The sequence below is a fragment of the Elephas maximus genome, chromosome 21 (genome assembly GCF_024166365.1).
Source record: "Elephas maximus indicus isolate mEleMax1 chromosome 21, mEleMax1 primary haplotype, whole genome shotgun sequence".
Taxonomy (NCBI): Eukaryota; Metazoa; Chordata; class Mammalia; order Proboscidea; family Elephantidae; genus Elephas; species Elephas maximus.
The window spans coordinates 47,744,831-47,764,183 of NC_064839.1; the positions used below are offsets into that span (position 1 = coordinate 47,744,831).

Below are 19,353 nucleotides of genomic sequence, written 5' to 3' on the forward strand. Positions count from 1 at the left end.
TATTTTTGTAATCGCACTCTGCCAATTTTTTTTACATGTTGCTGACTTCAATACTTAAAACTTTTTTCCAAATATCCTAAGACGCTAAGAAGACATAATTAAACTAAAAAATAAGCAAATCTGACATAACCTAATGGTTTCACGTAAGACTCTGATAAAAGTTTTCACATTCAACTGTTGAATTTATAATTATCAACTTAAAAGAAACAAATGCACCGTTTCAGTTGTTTATTTTCTGATTACCGGGGGACTACCAAACTCGATCCATGACTTTTTGACCATGGCTTATATCATTATCATGCAATTATGATCAAAAGTAACATTTTTGGACTGCTTTTATATACGTAAGCAGGAGATTAAAGAAAATGAACAGAAGGAAAGAAAATCAACAGAATGATATGATTTACTTGTAATATGGGACAATGGGTGAATGAGGCTATAATTCACTTCTGGAAATATCACGAGACATGTGTTGTACACATGGGCATACTATGCCAGAACCGTTTCACTTAATTTCATCATTTCCGCACACTGTGTGTGTGAACGTGCTATTTATGTGGGTGTATTATTTGCAAAAAAGTATGGTACTATTATTATTCCCATTTAATGGATGAGGGTTAAGTAACTTGCCTGAGGTCACCCAGTCTGACATGACCACTGTGCGCCATGGACTCTTCATGCTAGCACAGGGCACAGCCTGACCCACCACTTGTTTTTGTAAATAAAGTTTTGTTGGAACGTAGCTATACCCATATGTGTACATATCTTTTGTGGCTGCTTTCATATGACAACAGCAGAGTTAAGTGGTTGCAATAGAGGCTGTGTGGCTTGCAAACCCTGAAATAGATACTACCTGGTCCTTTGGAAACCCTGGTGGCATAGTGGTTAAATGCTACGGCTGCTAACCAAAAGGCTGGCAGTTCGAATCCTCCAGGTGCTCCTTGGAAACTCTATGGGGCAGTTCTACCCTGTCCAGTAGAGTTGCTATGAGTTGGAATTGACTCAACAGCAATGGGTTTGGTTTTGGTTTTGGATCTGGTCCTTTACAGAAAATGTTTATTGACTCCTGGCAGAGACCACGCACAGAGTAAGACCACGATATGTGGCCCTTGATTGCATATGAATTCACAATTCTGGCGATGTTTCAGTCTGTGGTTTAACCTAGACCCGGAAAGATGAAAAACATTGTCCATCCTTTGTGGTGACTTCTTGTTTCTCTTTGTATTTTAAGGAGGTTTGGGCTCAGGATCTAAACAAAGTCCGGGAGCGGATGACCAAGTTTATTGATGACACGATGAGGGAAACGGCTGAGCCCTTCTTGTTTGTTGATGAGGTGAGTGAGCTGGGTTTGCTGTCATGATGTTATGACCTTTAGGTTCATTCCTCTGTCCTCTGAGGTTGGTTTTTTGGTACTGTTTCATGAGAGGGTTTTGCTTTGAGTGACTCTGTTAGGAGCTGTTTCTTCCCCCAGTTTCTGGATTACTCCGGCCTTTTCTCATCACTTTCTGTTGCCGGTGTTGCTAGTGTGGGCTCATCGTTTTCACCACTAGAGGGAGTCTGCTACTAAAAAAGGGAGAGCCTAACCGTTATAAACACAGGAACAACGTCCAGAGGTTATAGGGTGCTTGCTAGCTGTCGGAATGGTTGATATGGGCCATGATTAGGCAGCCTGAGGAGAACTGGGGAGCACTTGGCCCATCTAAAGACTGTTTCCAGGGAGCAGAGTATAGGTCCAGTGTCATTCAATCTTCTGACTTTTATGAAGGGGCTAGGAATTGGGATATTTATAAAATTTTCTGCCTTTTAAATGTTAGGATATTGGTGAGTTCTGTTTCTTAACTTGAGTGGTGAGTTCACAAATGTTCATTTTACTATTATGCCCTAAAAGTTATATAGAGCTAGTTGCCGTGGAGTCAGTTCTGACTCGACGGCAACCTCGTGTGGCAGAGTAGAACTGTACCCCATAGTGTTTTCAAATCAGCAGAACTGATTTTTGGGAAGCAGATCACCAGGCCTTTCTCCTGAGGCACCTCTGGCTGGATGGACTTGAGCCTCCAGCCTTTCAGTTAGTAACCGTGTGCAGTAACTGTGTGTATCACCAAGGAATTCCTAAAAGTTATATAGGGGAAAAATATATTCTTGTAGTATCAAATATTTTAGGATAGACATTAAAAAGGAAAATACTGTGTAGGTCATCAAAACACATCTCTGGGCTAATATAGCCTTCTGCAGTCTGTTCTCTCTGCACTGAAAACCTCAGGAACCAGGACCTGGGGATCATTATTGATTTCATGTGTCAGAGCTGCCCAGTTTCCTTGTTGGCACAGATCAGAAAGTACCAGACACGATCCTTCTCATCCATGTGATGGTTCGGTCTTGGTGTTTGTGACTCTTTTAGTTCCTCACGTACCTGTTCTCACGAGAAAACAGTATCTGGGATGAGAAGTATGATGTGGTCGAGATGCAGGACATGAATAACCCCTTGTCTCACTACTGGATCTCCTCTTCACATAACACGTGAGTTTCCCGGGAAGCCTGGGATGAGTTGGGCAGAACATGGGCAATAGGGCGACATTTCAACGTGCTGTTGTCAGTAAAGGGTGCTGTGGGGCTGGCGGAGAGGTAGGGCCCTGCTTCTTCAGTGCTCAAACCACTGGAACATACAATAGCTTCTGGATGGGGAAACACACCTCCCTCCCCTAGTTGGCATTGCAAAAAATAATCCTTTTCCTAAGGCCATAAAAAGCAAATTATTGAAATAGTCTACATGAACCACGGCCTTATCTACCCTGAGACCAGAAGAAGTAGATGGTGCCCAGCTACCACTACTGATCATTCAAATTAGGGCCACTGTAGATGGACTCTGAGAGAATGGGAGAAACAAAACAAAACATCAGACTTATTGGACTGGTTGAGACTGGAGGACTCCCCAAGACCATTGCCCTGAGGTACTCTTCAAACCTTGAACCAAAACTAATCCCTGAGGTTACCTTGTAGCTAAATAACAAATTTGCTCAAAAAAAACATATCATTCATATGTACTGTGCTCCTTTAAAAAATCACCTGTATAAGACCAAATGGTCACCAGTTACTTTAAAACAAAGAGGAGAATGTAAGGGGGCAGGGAAACTGTAGATTAATGAAAACGAAACAACCAGACAGAAATAATGTGAATGTTCACGCATTGTGAAGAATGTAACCAATGTCACTGAACAATTGGTGTAGAAATTGTTGAATGCTAACCTAAACTGCTTTGCCAATCTCCATGGAAAACCCAATGAAATATTATTAAAAAAAAGAAGCAAATTTCCAAAACTGATTTTCATGGTTTGGGCATCTCATCATGGCCACATCAAACCAATTTGATTCAACTGATATTTATTCAGTGTCTACCCTGTGTCAGGCCCTGTGCTGGGTGCTGGGGGTACAGTGAGGAGCAAGGCAGGAGCACTTCCTCTCTTCACATGTTTAGAGGGGAAAAGGCCTTCACTGGATCTTAAGGATGAGTAGGGGTTGGTGAGATGAACAAGCAGATGAATCAAAGAGTAGTATTTTGGGCAAAGAAGAGCACATGCGAAGGCCCAGGGGCAGGAGGAAGCAGGAGAAGTCTGTTCAAGCTAGAGTGAAGGATCCGAGAGGGTGAGAGGAGGCCAGCAGGGCCAGCTTGAGCAGGATCTTATAAGTCACAAGTAGCAGCCTGACCTTTCTTCTGAGGGCAGTGGGGAGCCACTGACAGCTTTTAAGTCAGAGAACCTCAAGCTCAGATTTACCTCTTTGGAAGATTACCTTGATTGCAAAAAAAAAAAGAGATCAGAGGGGAGAAATGGATGTTGCACTCAAGTTCCAACATTTAGTCTGCCTAACGAGGTGAGCAGGTGAAGTCTGTGGGTCCCAGGCAGCTCCAGGTTGGCAGTTTCCAGAGTGCTGTTCCAGCTGGGGGTCTGAGAGAAGGCCTTTGCATTCATCCTCCAGGCACTTCAGAAGGCAAAGGTTCTCAGGGACAGATTTCATGGTCCTTATTTTCATGTTCTTTCACCTCTCTCTACCCCTTCTCATTGCTTTAAGAGTTTGTGACTTAGACTGGTGACTTCCACAAAACACAGAAGACAGTTAAGGAACATATGCTGTCTTTAAAAAAGAGTCATGATGAAGAAAGTGCAGGAAAATAACAAGTATTAACTATGGGTGGAATATAGTAGCTATGAACTGTGACCACCAAAATTGCCGTGAGTGTAAGTATTTTCATGATAATTTTGATGGACACAGTTCATGGCTATTGCATTCCACCCGTAGTTGCTGAACAGCTTTTCTGTGCCTGGCCGGGACCCCTGACATCTCAATCAGGCCAGGCCCTGCCATGTTGAGGCTGAGTGTCTTCTGGGCAGCTGTGGGCAGTTGTTAATTACTGTCTGCTGTCTCTCTCACTCCTGACACCATTTGACTGGTTCTCCTAGAAGCACAGTCTCACCCACACACTTGGATTGACAAGGTGGTGATTGCTTACATTCTGCAATAGTGGCTTGTGTCTTTCTAGACAGGAAGAACTCAGGACTCTGGGGCTCGGGCTAAGAAGTTCTCCAGGGGTGCCCTGGGGTGCAATACTGCCCCTCTATATGGCTGCCCCTCCTCTCCTTCAGGTATCTCACGGGTGACCAGCTGCGGAGCGAGTCGTCCACGGAGGCATACGTCCGCTCTCTGCGAATGGGCTGTCGCTGCATTGAGCGTGAGTAGCTTTTTCCCGGACCTGCCTAAGCGGAGATAACACTTACAGCGAATTGAAACTAGCCATGTGGCTGCTTGAAGCTGTTTTTATTTTTCAAGTGGGGATGGGTGGGACAGGCTGAGGGAGAACCCAGGTGCATGTAAGCCTGTCATGAGAGATGTGGCCACCAGCGGTCAAGGACTTTCCCCTAGAAGAAAACTGTTCCCAAGACAAAGAGTGGTGTCAAGACTGGCCAGATTGGAGCAGCGTCCCCTTGGTGCAAACCCTGTTCTGGTGTCTTTGGGCATTTAGAATGCGTCCTGATATGTGAGTGACCTGGGAGGCCGGTAATAAAGATGGCTTTATTGACCTCTGTCCTCTCTCAGCCACCTTCTGGGCTTTTAGAAGAAGGCAAATAAATTAGCAGCTGGCTCTTGGGTGTGTACAGGTACCAGGTTACCACCTGTATTGGGGGTGGGGGGGGTGGTCTTTGAGCAACTGTGAAATGAATGGTCAGGGGACCAGCATCTGTAGCCAGGCAGACAGTGGAGGCCTTGTTCCTTTCTCCTTTCATTTTACCTTTTCAGTCCTTACCCTCCAGCCTCACCTTCACACCAAGCAGATAGGTGTATTTAGCCCAGAAAAGGCATCAAACACTTAGACTCTAATTTTATCAGAAACACTCACTAGCAGTTATTCCTGTGAACTGTTCCCTAGTTTCCTCTTCTTTTTTTGAGGGGTGGGGTGGGGGTGGGGGGAAGCAAATGTGAAAAAATAGATTTTGAAATTGTCAGCTGTCCTGACCTCTGGTGCCTGAGGATATGGGATGTTCACCATCTACAGCATCTGTTTCTGTTTGAATATTTTACTGTGAGCCTTTCATTCCTTTAAAAAGGAATTTTTCACAGCTTTGTATTCCACTAGCAGAAAAAACAAGCCAAGTTTTGAACAGGTGACATCAGAAAATAAAATGCATTGTAATTACCTTTTAATTACGAACCATTTAAACTAGTCCCTCTTGGACGAATCTACTAATTGTATTATAGGGTTACCTTTAATTAAAAAAAAAAAAGTCTTCCCACAAGCCCAGAAGGGTCTGCTGCCCCTAGAGTGTAATTATTTGGGACTGTAGCTCTGTGTCCTAGTAATGGAGCTGGTTGTGGGTGCCCGGGGCTGATCTCGGGCGCTCTGGCTAAACAGCTCCATTACTAGGACGCTGGTAGACGTGTGGATGGGGAGAGGATGGGAGCCATGTTGAAGATGTCACGTTTCTTCCTTTAGTGGACTGCTGGGATGGGCCAGACGGGAAACCCATTATCTACCATGGCTGGACGAGGACCACCAAGATCAAGTTTGACGATGTTGTGCAGGCCATCAAAGACCACGCCTTTGTCACCTCAAGGTCAGTTGGCTGATTGCTTTCCAGATGGTTTGCTTTTAAGGGAGAGGCAGCGAGGGCTCTGTAGGTATATCTGTATCTGGGGAGAGAGAGACACACATTCACACACACACACACACACTCTCTCTCTCTCTCACATATACAGTAGCGCCATACATAATCACACACGCTCACACACATACACTGACACAATCTCTCTCTCTCTCACATGGGCATACGCACAAAAGTTTAAGCTCCATCTTAGCCAAAACCAAAAAAACCAAACCCGTTGCCGTTGAGTTGGCTCTGACTTACAGCGACCCTAAAGGACAGAGTAGAACTGCCCCATAGGGTTTCCAAGGATTGCCTGGTGGGTTGGAACTGCTGACCGTTTGGTTAGGAGCCGTAGCTCTTAACCATTACACCACCAGGGATTCCATCTTGGCCAAAGTCACTGCTAAATCCGCAGCTAAGTGTTGGCGCCCTCTACAGGCTGATGGGGGTCATTGAGCCTGAAGGAGGCTCGGGCTGCAGAAACCCTGTTGCTGTTCCATGATCTCTGCCCTACCTACCTCTTCATTCTCAACCTGGCCCCACCTTCAGAACTCTTCAAGAGTGAAAGGTGATTAAAACTCTCTTTTTTTCTTTCCGGTCCTGCCCATAGGCCTGTTTCTACAGTTGGAATTTAAAACATACAATAATGGGGCTATTTGTATTTCTTGAGCAACCCCAGGGACCAGGCTCTGTCCTAGGCTCTTTGTGCACATGATCTTGACTCCCACTACAAGGTGGGCACAGTTGTCCCCATTTCATGGGTGAGGTACAGAGGCACTAAGTGTGTACCTGCCAACATTTAAGTTGCTTTCTAGGACTTCTTTTCTGTGCCATTAGTGGATCTCAGTCTAGGGCAGAGGTCAACAAACTGTTTTTGTAAAGGACCACATAGTAAATATTTTCTGCTTTGCAGGCCATATAATAGTTTCTGTTGCAACTACTCAATCTACTGTTGGGCCTGAAAGCTGCCACAGACAATGTAGACAAATGGACATGCTATGTTCTTATAACCCATTGCCATTGAGTCGATTCCAACTCATAGCGACCCTATAGGACAGAGTAGAACTGCCCTATAGAGTTTCCAAGGAGCATCTGGCAGTTTCAAACTGTCAACCCTTTGGTTAGCAGCCATAGCACTTAACCACTATGCCACAAGAAACCCTGGTTAAGAGCTACGGCTGCTAACCAAAGGGTCAGCAGCTTGAATCCACCAGCTGCTTCTTGGAAACTCTATGGGGCAGCCCCACTCTGTCCTATAGGGCCGCTATGAATAAAAATCAACTTGATGGCAGTGAGTTTGGTTTGGTTTGCTTTTGAATGTTCTAATAAAACTTTATGGACAAAAATAGGTGGCAGGCCTACAGACCATAGTTTGCTAACCCCTGGTCTAGCTCTTGTGTAATTTCTGATAGTTGGCAAGAGGCATCCTGCAGCTAAAATGGAGAGATGGTGGTCTGTTTGATCACTGATGATACGGAATAGCATATGTGAGCATGGGTTCTGGAATCACTCTGCTCAAGTTTGAATCCCAGGTCTGTTAATTACCAGCTGGGGGAAGGTATCATTTTTATGCCTTAGTTTCCAGATTTTAAGCATGGGGTGATTAGCAATTCCACTCCTAGGTATAGATCCAAAAGAATTGAAAGCAGGGACTCAAACAGATACATATATGCCAATGTTCATTGCAGTACTATTCACAACAGCCAAAAGTTGGAAATGACCCAAGTTCCATTAACACATACACACACACACACACACACACACACACATATGTATGTATGTGACTTCATGTGTGTCAGAGTAGAACTGTGCTCCATAGGGTTTTCAGTGGCTGATTTTTGGGGAGCAGATCACCAGGCTTTTCTTCTGAGGCATCTCTGGGTGAACTTGAATCTCCAGCTTTTTGATTAGCAGCTGAGTGCATTAACAGTTTGTACTACTCAGGGACTTATTAAAGTACACATATAAAAGCGTATAGAAAATGCTAAAAATCGGTAACTTCCGATGAAGGGTATACAAGCGCTTACTGTACCATCTTTTCACCTTCCCTGTAGGTTTTAAATTAAAAAATGTAAGGCCTTCTCCCCGACGCCCCCAAATTTCAAGAAATGAGTAGATTGAAAGATAAGCAGAGAAAATCACAGTAGGGTTTGTACCTGGATATGACGAGCACTGTGGAGGGGATGTGAGAGGGTGCCTGAGTTTGGGAAACCCTGAATTAGACTAGAGCTGCCTTGAGTCCTGGGCTTTTGAGTGCCTGCCCCCCAGCATATGGTCTGCCCCTTTAGGAAGGGTGGGCATAGAGCAGCCAGTGCCCGCTCCCCAGCTGTGGAGCAGACCCCGACCTTGCTCCCAGACAGGCACGGAGGTGTGCCCAAGCAGCAGCCCGGTACCCACTCCCCCTGGGGTCAGTCAGCCCCACTTTTCTGCTGGGCAGGCAGAGGGTATGCCCTGAGCAGCAGCTGGGTGCCTGCTTTCCCTGGGCTCAGCCGGCTCCACTTTTCTGCTAGGCAGGCAGAGGGTGTGCCCTGAGCGGTGGCCTGGTGCCTGCTCCCCTGCCCTGACTGGCCCGGCCCCTCTGCCACCACAGCTTCCCCGTGATCCTGTCCATTGAGCAGCACTGCAGTGTGGAGCAGCAGCGCTACATGGCCAAGGTGTTCAAGGAGGTGCTGGATGACCTGCTGCTCACCAAGCCCACGGAGGCCAGCGCCGACCAGCTGCCCTCGCCCAGCCAGCTGCGTGAGAAGATCATTATCAAGGTAGTCCCTGGGCATGCCGCTACCATTCATTCTGTGGGGCCCAGTGGCTCAGGGCCTGAATTTGAGCTCAGGCCCTCCTTACTAACTCCCTGACCCTGGGCAAGTCCCGCAACCTCTCTGTGCCTTTGTGTCCTCACCGGTCTTGGGGGACAGTAACAGAACCCCTCTTCTTAACTCACTCTGAGCATGATGTCCAAGAATGTGTGGAGGGCTTGGAACTGTGTCTGGCCCGAAGTAGGTGCTTCGTAGGTGTTAGCTCACTGTCATTCATTCATTCTTTTGGCAAACCTTCCCCACATGCCTGCTCTGAGTCAGGCCCTATACCTGGTGCTGGAGGGGATCCAGGGACCCAGACACCCTTGGGAGCTCCGAGTCTAGTGTGAGAGACAGACATGGAGGCAGTTACCAAGCAGAGGATCCTGTGCAGCAACAGGGTGATGGGGGATGGGGTACCAGATACCCGGAGAGATGAATGATCAGCTGTGCCCATGGGGGCCAGGGATGCCAACGAGAAGGGGTAATACTTGGGTATTTGTATTATTAGAATATAAAGAGATCCCCCACTCCCCCTTCCAAAAAAAAAAAAAAACCCAAACCCGTTGTCATTGAGTTGATTCTGACTCATGGAGATCCCATGTGTGTCGGAGTAGAACTGTGCTCCATAGGGTTTTCAATGGCTGTGATCTTTTGGAAGCAGACCGCTAGGCCTTTCTTCCAAGGTGCCTCTGGGTGGACTTGAATCACCAACCTTTCGGTTAGTAGCCAACTACTTAACCATTTGTGCCACTCAGGCAGCCAAACAAGTTGCCGTTGAGCCATCTTCAACTCACGGCAACCCCATGTGTATCAGAGCAGAACTGTGCTCCATAGAGTTTTCAATCACTGGTTTTTCAGAAGTAGGTTGCCAGGCCTTTTTTCCGAGGGGCCTCTGGGTAGACCAGAACCACCAACCTCTTGGGTTAGCAGCCAAGTGCATTAACTATTTGCACCACCCAGGGACTCCTTAAGACCCCAGGCACCTGGGCAGTATCGCTGAGTTTCTGAGGGAAGCTTCTGGCATGGTGAGGGCAGGACACAGGGCAAAGGGAGCTGGACCGTGGAGTGTCCACGAGTCTTCGTGGCTACCTCGTTGCATTTGTTCTTCTCTGCTCACAGCCCCTCTCGCTTTCTCTGTCTCGCGCTTTGGACAGCTCTGAGCAGTTCCTGGATTTTCCAGCTCTTCCTGTTGGATGTGAAGTAGGAAAGGCTGCTTCCACTTCCCCAGCTGTGACACTCAGGGTGTCACCCCTTTCTATTAAAGGGAAAGGGCCCACGTAGCACTTATTACGCAAGCACTGTGTGCTGTGTATTGGGCTAGGCGTTCATAAACATTCTCTTCTTCAGTCTCATCACAATCCTGCCCCCTACTTTACAGATGTGGACATTTAAGTTTAGAGGTTAAATGACCCAAACAAGTCCACACAGCCCTTGCCAAGGAAATAATCCAAAGCCAGGTCTGTCTGGCTTCCAAGCTTGTGTTCCCATGCCTGACATTCAAAAACGGACACTCACGTGAGCTTCACTGTTTGCAAGTATCTTTCATGCCCACCTGTAGGGGCTGTAAAGCCTATATTGTAGCAGGAAGACAGACGGAAGACAATGAAACAAATAGATACACAGATTACATAGGACTACAGGATGAGAAAGATAAAGCAGGACCAGGGACTTGAGAGTGGCAGTGTGGGAAGGGGAGCTTGGGCTTTCCTTAGATGAAGTGTTTGGGGAAAGCTCCTCTGCTGAGGTGACACTGAGTGCAGACCTGAATGTAGTGAGAGACAAGCCAGGCAGCAAGAACAGAACATGCAAAGGCCCTGAGGTGGGATGGTGTGAATGAATGCTTGCTGGCTGGCTGATCCCTAACTTGGGCCACAAAGGCGCCATCTGTGTGCATTTTTTTCCCTCAGCATAAGAAGCTAGGCCCCCGAGGCGATGTGGATGTCAACGTGGAGGACAAGAAGGATGAGCACAAGCAACAGGGTGAACTGTACATGTGGGATTCCATCGACCAGGTGGGGCTGGACCCCTTCTCACACCTGCCACGGGACCCCTAGGACTGGCTGTCCACCCCTTTGCAGCCCGTCAGTGAGTCTGAGGCCTTCCTGAGAGCCCGGGGGATACCTGGGGCTTAGTCCCATTTTGATCCCAGTCAATTTTTGCCAAATGAATTTATCTTCATAATGAAACTTTATTTTTTTGCTCTTTTAATGCTTTATTTTAGAATAATTTTATATTCAATATTATATATAAAACCAAAAAAACCAAACTTGTTGACATCAGGTTGATTCTGACTCACGGCAACTATATGTCTATGATATGTATGTGTATTTTTCTTTTCAGTAGTAAAGAGAGCTCCCATATACCTTTCACCCAGCTTCCACCCCTGCTAGCATCCACCATAATCATAGTACAATTGTTGTTGGTGTAGTACTGTTGTACCTCGACATTGGTACATTACTAATTCATTTATAGACCTTCTTATTCCATTTGCACCAATTTGTCCACTAATATCCTTTATCTGGTCCAGGATCAGTCCGGGATAGCACAGTGCGTTTAGTTGTCCAACTCCTTGTTGTGTGCCATCGAGTTGATTCTGACTCATAGCAAACGTGTATAATAAAGTAGAACTGCTCTGTAGGGTTTTCTAGGCTGTAATCTTTATAGGAGCAGATTACCAGGTCTTTCCTCTTTGGAGCGGCTGGTGGGTTCAAACCACCGACCTTCAGTTAGCAGCCAGGGGCTTAACTGTTGTGCTACCAGGGCTCCTTTCTAGCTCCTTAATATCTTCCAGTTCCGGGACAGTTCCACTGTAAACCTATTCTTTCATGAGAGTAAGACAGTTACAGAACTAACATTCCCTTCCCCTAAAACTACTTCTCATATTCTTTTGCCTGACATGCAAGCCCATTTGAGTGTATTTTTACTTTTCTGTTCTTAGAGCCTAGATATAAAAAAATGATTAAAAGTTAAATAAAGAATTTAGTCACAATTAAATGTTGAAGGATGGGTCTCTAAAAAACTGTCTAAAAAAAATCCTGAAAGTGTTAAAGAGTAGTCAGAATAGGAAAAGATAGTCATAAGGACATACCAGACAATTCCTATCATGCATAAAAGGCTGCAAATTAAATATACCATAACTGGTAACTTGTAACCAGGTACCGTTGAGTCAGCTCTGACTTATGATGACCCTATGTGTGTTAGAGTAGAACTGTACTCCACAGGGTTTTCAATGGCCAGTATTTTGGAAGTAAATCATCAGGCCTTTCTTCTGAGGTACCTCTGGGTGGACTCGAAACTCCAGTCTTTCAGTTAGCAGCCAAGACCCCCAAAGTATCCCAAATGTGCCGTAGAAATTCATTATCAAGTTGTATCTACCCTTAGATACACAGATTTAAAAAATCCTTAAAATGACAAAAGAAGCCCAAAATAAATGAGATGTGTTAATAAAGGGAGCTGAGTTCAGGGAAGTCACCACCAAGGTCTTGGAAACTGGGAAAGTCAAAACACTCCTGAGTGAATGCTGGTGACTCCAGACAGGGAGTTGGAGCAGTGCAGGGCCCAGCGTCGATGGGGTGGAGACCTGGGGGGCCTCCTAGGGCCTCTGTGAATGCTGGTCTTGCCTTGTAGAAATGGACTCGGCACTACTGCGCTATTGCTGATGCCAAGCTGTCCTTCAGTGATGATATTGAGCAGACGGTTGAAGAGGAGCTGCCCCAGGTAGGTGGACACCCAGCTGCTCTTGGCCTCCTGAGCTAGGCTGCTCCTTGGGGCCCCAGAAGACTCCCTACAGTGCTTCTCTGGGCCTCTGGCAGGCTGGAGTGGAGTTCCTCATCACCAGGGAGGTACCTCTTTGGGTACCAAGGTCTGCCTAGCTCTACTCTGATTGGCTGGCTGTCTCACAGGCTTAACCAGTAGGATTGAAGGCTCTCTAGGCTCTCTGAAGGGCCTCACCAGCCTTAGGTGGTGGCCTGTGCTCCCTGGACAATGAGGACATGTGGATGCTCCCTCCAGCCCCAAGCCCCAGCCTGGTCCTGGGCTTTCCTGCCTTCTCCCCTTAGCTGTGGCCATCCTTTGGTACTGTTTCTTGAGTGTAGCTGCCAAGGCATCATGACTCTTGCTCACACTTAGCATAGAGTTGAAGACCCTCGTGGGAACCCCTTTTCCCATGTCTCGTGACTTGAGAAGACCACCGTAAATGGGAGCTCTCAGGAGTGGGTAGCAGGCAGGACAGTCAATGGACCCTGTCTTCTCAGACCACTTGGGTTGAGGGCCATCCTGGGCCAGCCTCTCTTTTGTCCAGTCCCAGCAAACAGGGAGCCGTATGGTTGAGTCAGCATGTGCCAGAGGGCCTGTTTGGTGAGGCTGGGTTCTGGTCCTCGATGTTCTGGGCTAATGAGCTAACAGAAACCTCTACTGTCTTTGTGGCCCAGGACACGCCCCCCACAGAGCTGCACTTTGGGGAGAAGTGGTTCCACAAAAAGGTTGAAAAGAGGACCAGTGCCGAGAAGCTGCTGCAGGAGTACTGTGCTGAGTCGGGGGGCAAGGACGGGACCTTCTTGGTGCGGGAGAGTGAGACCTACCCCAACGACTACACGCTGTCCTTCTGGTATGTCCCTCGGCCATGGGCCCACAAGCCACTCACATGGGGGTTGGTGTAGGGCTGCGAATCAGGCCTGGCCCAGAATCTCAGACTTCATTCAGTGAGCTGTGCAGAGCCAGGACTAGGGTGAGGTGGGCGAGGCACTCACCTTGGTGCTGGAGTTAAGGGGAGCTGTCGTGGATTGAATTGTGTCCCCCTAAAATATCTGTCAACTTGGCTAGATCATGATTTCCAGTATTGTATGATTATCTACCGTTTTGTCATCTGATGTGATTTCTCTATGTATTGTAAATCCTATCACTATGATGTAATGAGATGAATTAGCGGCAGTTACATTGATGAGCTCTACAAGATAATGTCTTAAGCCAATCTCTTTTGAGATATAAAAGAGAGTAGTGAGCAGAGAGACATGGGGGACCTTATACCACCAAGAAAGCAGCATCAGGAGTGGAGCGTGTCCTTTGGACTTGGGGTTCGTATGCAGAGAAGCTCTTAGTCCAGGGGAAGACTGATGACAGGAACCTCCCTTCAGAGCCGACAGAGAGAAAAAGATTTCCTCTGGAGCTGACACCCTGAATTTGGACTTGTAGCCTACTAGACTGTGAGAGAACACATTTCCCTTTGTTAAAGCCATCCACTTGTGGTATTTCTGTTATGGCAGCACTAGATAACCAAGACAGGAGCCAAAAAAGTCAGTGATGAAGATTAAAAAACATTCTAATGCAATACTTAAGAAATAATGCAAAAAAAAAAAAAATCGTGATGAACAAAAGAGCAACATTTTAAATAAAGACTGTGTACCACGGGGTATCATCTGCCTCTAAAACGGGTCGGGGTCGTGGGTGGGCCTGTTGGCATGCGCTTATGGCGTCCCTGTCCCCACAGGCGGTCGGGCCGGGTCCAGCACTGCCGCATCCGGTCCACCATGGAGGGCGGGACCCTGAAGTACTACCTGACTGACAACCTCATGTTCACCAGCATCTATGCCCTCATCCAGCACTACCGCGAGAGCCACCTGCGCTGCGCTGAGTTCGAGCTGCGGCTCACCGACCCCGTGCCCAACCCCAACCCGCACGAGTCGAAGCCGTAAGTGCTCTGCTGGTCCTAGGCATCGCCATTCATGTGTGAGGGGGATGTTCACGATGGTCAGAAAATGCAGCTGGTGGGTGTGCTGGGCCTGAATTCCTGAGTCCCCTCCCCTGGGCCCACCAGGGCCTCTTCAAATCTCCAAGGGGGCCCAGTTACCCATTACCTTTGCCTGCTTTTCTCCACTCTCTCCTCTTTCCTTTCCCTTCCTCTTCTACTTTGTCTTTGTAATCCTGGCATCTTGGGCTTTGATTTTCAGATATCAATTTTTTATTTTTTGGCCTTGCGATACCTTTTTGCTTGTCAAAGCTCCTTCCTGTTTGTTCTGAATATAAACAAGGAAAACAATTGTAAAGGTCCCCTCTTTGTTTTTCATGTAATAACTAAAGTGAGTGTCAGCCGTGCCTTGCAAAGGGTTAACAAGTTCTAGAAATAAAGCAAAAAGTTTTTCGCAGAAGGCTGCTAACATTCGCTTTTCTGAGGAGGTCGTATTATAGCATCTTTTTATTTTACTTTTCCTGTCTGCATTTCCATGTGGATCGGCTTTAAAATTTTATTTTATTGTGGTGAAATATATACACCTAAAAACAAAGCTTTTTCCATTTCAACCATTTTTACGTGTTGTGCACCCATCACGACTATGTGTTTCCAAATTTTTTCACCATCCTTAATGGACTGCCTTTTAGAAATCACTGTTTTACATCTTAAAAAATCACCAAGAAAAACCCCTCTAAAGCTGTCCCACCTGTGTTTTCTGCCTCAGATTTTCTGAGACACACCTGGCTGGTGCCAGCTTCTTGGTCCTGGGCTGGCTGGTTGGTAAAGACATGTTGATTTATCCTCCTGTGCTCAAGGCAGACCCACTGCACAAAGATTTCACCCATGCTGTGTTGTGGTGTTCTCTTCAAAAATTGCTGTTTTTGGCAGAGAGACAGGGAAGCCCTGTCCAGGCTGTATGACTTCCTGGGTGGATGGTCCTCTGCAGCCTTGCTCTCTCTCAGCTGGCTGTCTCTCACCTGGCCATTTCTTTTTCTGTCTGCCGTTCTCTCTCACCTGACCATTTCCGCCTCTGTCTGCCATTCTCTCTCTCACCTGGCCATTTCCTTCACTATCTGCTGTAGGTGGTACTACGACAGTCTGAGCCGTGGGGAAGCAGAGGACATGCTGATGAGGGTCCCCCGGGACGGGGCCTTCCTGGTACGGAAGCGAGAAGGTGCTGATTCCTACGCCATCACCTTCAGGTAATGGCCGGCGGTGGCGGGGGGGTGTTGCCCACACACCTCCCAGAGGAAGCTCGGGGTTGGGGGCAGGCATAGAGGACAAAGGGGGATGTCAGGTAGAGGTTTAGCTCAGGTCTGGAGTTTGTACCTCACAGTGCCCTTGACGACAAAAATAATAGCAAGAGCCTCCTACACTAATATGGTGCTTTCCACATGCTGGGCGCTGGTCTGTTTCTCTGGAGATTCTCTAGAATGATGTGTTCTAGAACTCATTTCATCTTTCAGAAACTCTGTGGGGTTGGCATTACCATGAGGCACATTTTTCAGAGGAGGAAACTGAGGCACAGCAAGGTTAAGTAATTTGCTGGGGCTTGTAGCCAGGAAGTAGTGGAGCTGGGATTTGAACCTGGGCAGCTCCGATCCGTGATGTTACAGGTCTGTTTTCCTCCTACTCTTAGCTGCCACCCAGCACTGCCAGGGGGGAGGCCAGGAAGGCCATATAGACCAACCATCTCTAGGACCACGGTGCTCGGCTTTAATTCCATCCGACTGTGGGTGGGTACTAGGAATAGGGGGCTCGAACCCAACTTGTCCTACTATGCCTACCTCCTTCCATCCTGTCCCTGATGATGGTATCATAACACTGCCTGCCGTATTTTTACTTCTTAACTGTGTTCCAGACACTGGGCTGCCATCTGCCAGTTACTGCTGAGTTGATTCTGACTCATGGCAACTCCATGTGTGTCAGAGTAGAACTGTGCTACGTGGGGTTTTCAATGGCTGATTTTTCAGAAATAAATCTCCAGGTCTTTCTTCAAAGGTACCTCAGGGTGAACTCGAACCTCCAACCTTTTGGTTAGCAGCTGAGTGTGTCAATTGTTTACACCGCCCATGGACTCCAGACTGCCTTCTAGGCCTCATCTTACTGATCCTTACTATATCCCATGTGGGATAGGTCCAGTTATTACAAGTAAGGTCCAGAGAGGTTCAGGGACCTGTTCAGAGGCACACAGCCTAGTACTCAGCTGAGGTGGAATTTTCGGACTCCACCCTCTTCACCTCTAAAGCCCCTCCCCATCTTTCCACCCCTCTTCCTCCTCCCACATACATTTCCAGAGTACCCCTTGTGTGCCAGGCAGTGTTCTAGGGTCTGGGCATGTATCAGGAGCTTCTGGACAGGTTTCCACAGGAGTGGGGAGGAGTCTGCCTTTACATCCATTTGAAGAGATGTGGTGGTCGCCTGGGTGTGGCTGGTGGGAGGCAGCCCTTGGTGGGGTGAGGGCCTACTTGGTGAAGATCAGACCTCGAGCCCTGGTATCCACTGGCTTGTAGCAGCACTCCAGGAGGCTGTAAAGAGCCACTTATACTGTGGCCCTCGCTCTCCATCCCCCCTTTCAGTTCTTTTTCCTCCTGGGGAAGCTAATTTTCTTTTGCCTTTCTAAGGGAGTCCCTGGGTGGTGCAAACGGTCAATGTGCTCAGCTGCTAACTGAAAGACTGGAGATTCAAATCCACCCAGAGGCACTTTATAAGAAAGGCCTGGTGATCTACTACTTCCAAAAAAACAGCTATTGAAAACCCTATGGAGCGCAGTTCTACTCTCGCACACACGGGGTCGCCATGAGTCGAAATCGGCACCATAGCAACTGGTACCTGGTATTTTCTAAACCATTCATGCACTGAGTCCCTGCTGTGTGGCAGACACAATGCTGAGGGCTCCAGCGGGATTGCCTACCAGACCTGGAGCCTGACACTCCCCAGGTGGCAGGAGTTGTCATCCCCACGAGCATGGATGAGGAAACAGTCACTTGCCCAGTTGCTTAAGGAAGGAGCCAGAAGCTGACCCATGCCCTCAACCTCAACACCCCGTGCCTCTCTGCCCTAAAGAGCTCTTGTAAAAAGCTTTAAAATTAATTTTTAATTACATACGTGTTACATGAATTCATTCTCCTTATAAAAAATATAAGACATTACAGAGAAGGCTAAAGCCCCTTTTGGTCCTGCTCATCTCAATCCTTATCCTCGTAAGAAGCAGTTTCTTAATTGGTGTCTCCATCTAGACTTAAAAAAAAAATGTATATACACGTCTATGTGGAAAAATTTTCTGGTTGGAAAATCTAGAGACCATTTTGCATGTGGGTGTTTTGTTCCATGTTTTAAAAATACAAATGAAATCCTACTCTAGTTTCATTCTGCAACTTGTTTTTCCACTCCGCAGTATTCCTTCTCTGTTTTTTTTTTTAAATAAGTGTTTAAATTCATAAAATACCACTGCAAATAGATGACCTGGAGCAGAAGCCTTCCAGCATTGATTTTTTTTTTTTTTTTTTTTAATGAGAATTTGGGGTCTGTATCCCACTGATCTCCTGCTCCCTCAGGGGTCCTCTGCTGTGCTCCCTGTCAGGGCAGTCATCGATTGTGGCCGGGCACCAACTAGTTCTTCTGGTCTCAGGATGATGTAGGTCTCTGGTTCATGTGTCCCTTTCTGTCTCTTGGGCTCTTAGTTGTCGTGTGACCTTGGTGTTCTTCATTTTCCTTTGCTCCAGGTGGGTTGAGACCAATTGATGCATCTTAGATGGCCACTTGTTAGCATTTAAGACCCCAGAGGCCACATTTCAAAATGGGATGCAGAATGTTTTCATAATAGAATTATTTTGCCAGTTGACTTAGAAGTCCCCTCAAACCATGGTCCCCAGACCCCCGCCCCTGCTCCGCTGACCTTTGAAGCATTCATTTTATCCCGGAAACTTCTTTGCTTTTGGTCCAGTCCAATTGAGCTGACCTTCCATGTATTGAGTGTTGTCTTTCCCTTCACCCAAAGCAGTTCTTATCTACTGATCAATCAATAAAAAACCCTCTCCTTCCCTCCCTCCCTCCCCCCCTCGTAACCACAAAAGTATGTGTTCTTCTCAGTTTTTACTATTTCTCAAGATCTTATAATAGTGGTCTTATACAATATTTGTCCTTTTGCCTGACTCATTTCGCTCAGCATAATGCCTTCCAGGTTCGTCCATGTTATGAAATGTTTCACAGATTTGTCACTGTTCTTTATCGATGCGTAGTATTCCATTGTGTGAATATACCACAATTTATTTACCCATTCATCTGCTGACGGACACCTTGGTTGCTTCCGGCTTTTTGCTATTGTAAACAGAGCTGCAATAAACATGGGTGTGCATATATCTGTTTGTGTGAAGGCTCTTGTATCTCTAGGGTATATTCTGAGGAGTGGGATTTCTGGGTTGTATGGTAGTTCTATTTCTAACTGTTTAAGATAACGCCAGATGGATTTCCAAAGTGGTTGTACCATTTTACATTCCCACCAGCAGTGTATAAGCGTTCCAATCTCTCCGCAGCCTCTCCAACATTTATTATTTTGTGTTTTTTGGATTAATGCCAGCCTAGTTGGTGTGAGATGGAATCTCATCGTCGTTTTAATTTGCATTTCTCTAATGGCTAATGATCGAGAGCATTTTCTCATCTATCTGTTGGCTGCCTGAATATCTTCTTTAGTGAAATG

At 46.8% G+C, this 19,353-nt stretch overlaps 1 protein-coding gene across 3 annotated transcripts in view; it reads left to right on the forward strand.

The window, feature by feature from the left end:
• Positions 1 to 19,353, forward strand: part of PLCG2 (phospholipase C gamma 2) — a 227,918-nt gene that overhangs the window by 117,554 nt on the left and 91,011 nt on the right. For all 3 annotated transcript variants that reach the window (XM_049865038.1, XM_049865039.1, XM_049865037.1), the window contains exons 10-19: positions 1,232 to 1,333; positions 2,399 to 2,517; positions 4,638 to 4,723; positions 5,984 to 6,104; positions 8,725 to 8,893; positions 10,837 to 10,941; positions 12,557 to 12,646; positions 13,360 to 13,535; positions 14,415 to 14,615; positions 15,737 to 15,856. In XM_049865038.1, coding sequence (XP_049720995.1) covers positions 1,232 to 1,333; positions 2,399 to 2,517; positions 4,638 to 4,723; positions 5,984 to 6,104; positions 8,725 to 8,893; positions 10,837 to 10,941; positions 12,557 to 12,646; positions 13,360 to 13,535; positions 14,415 to 14,615; positions 15,737 to 15,856 — 1,289 coding nt within the window. The remainder of the gene's footprint in view (positions 1 to 1,231; positions 1,334 to 2,398; positions 2,518 to 4,637; positions 4,724 to 5,983; positions 6,105 to 8,724; positions 8,894 to 10,836; positions 10,942 to 12,556; positions 12,647 to 13,359; positions 13,536 to 14,414; positions 14,616 to 15,736; positions 15,857 to 19,353) is intronic.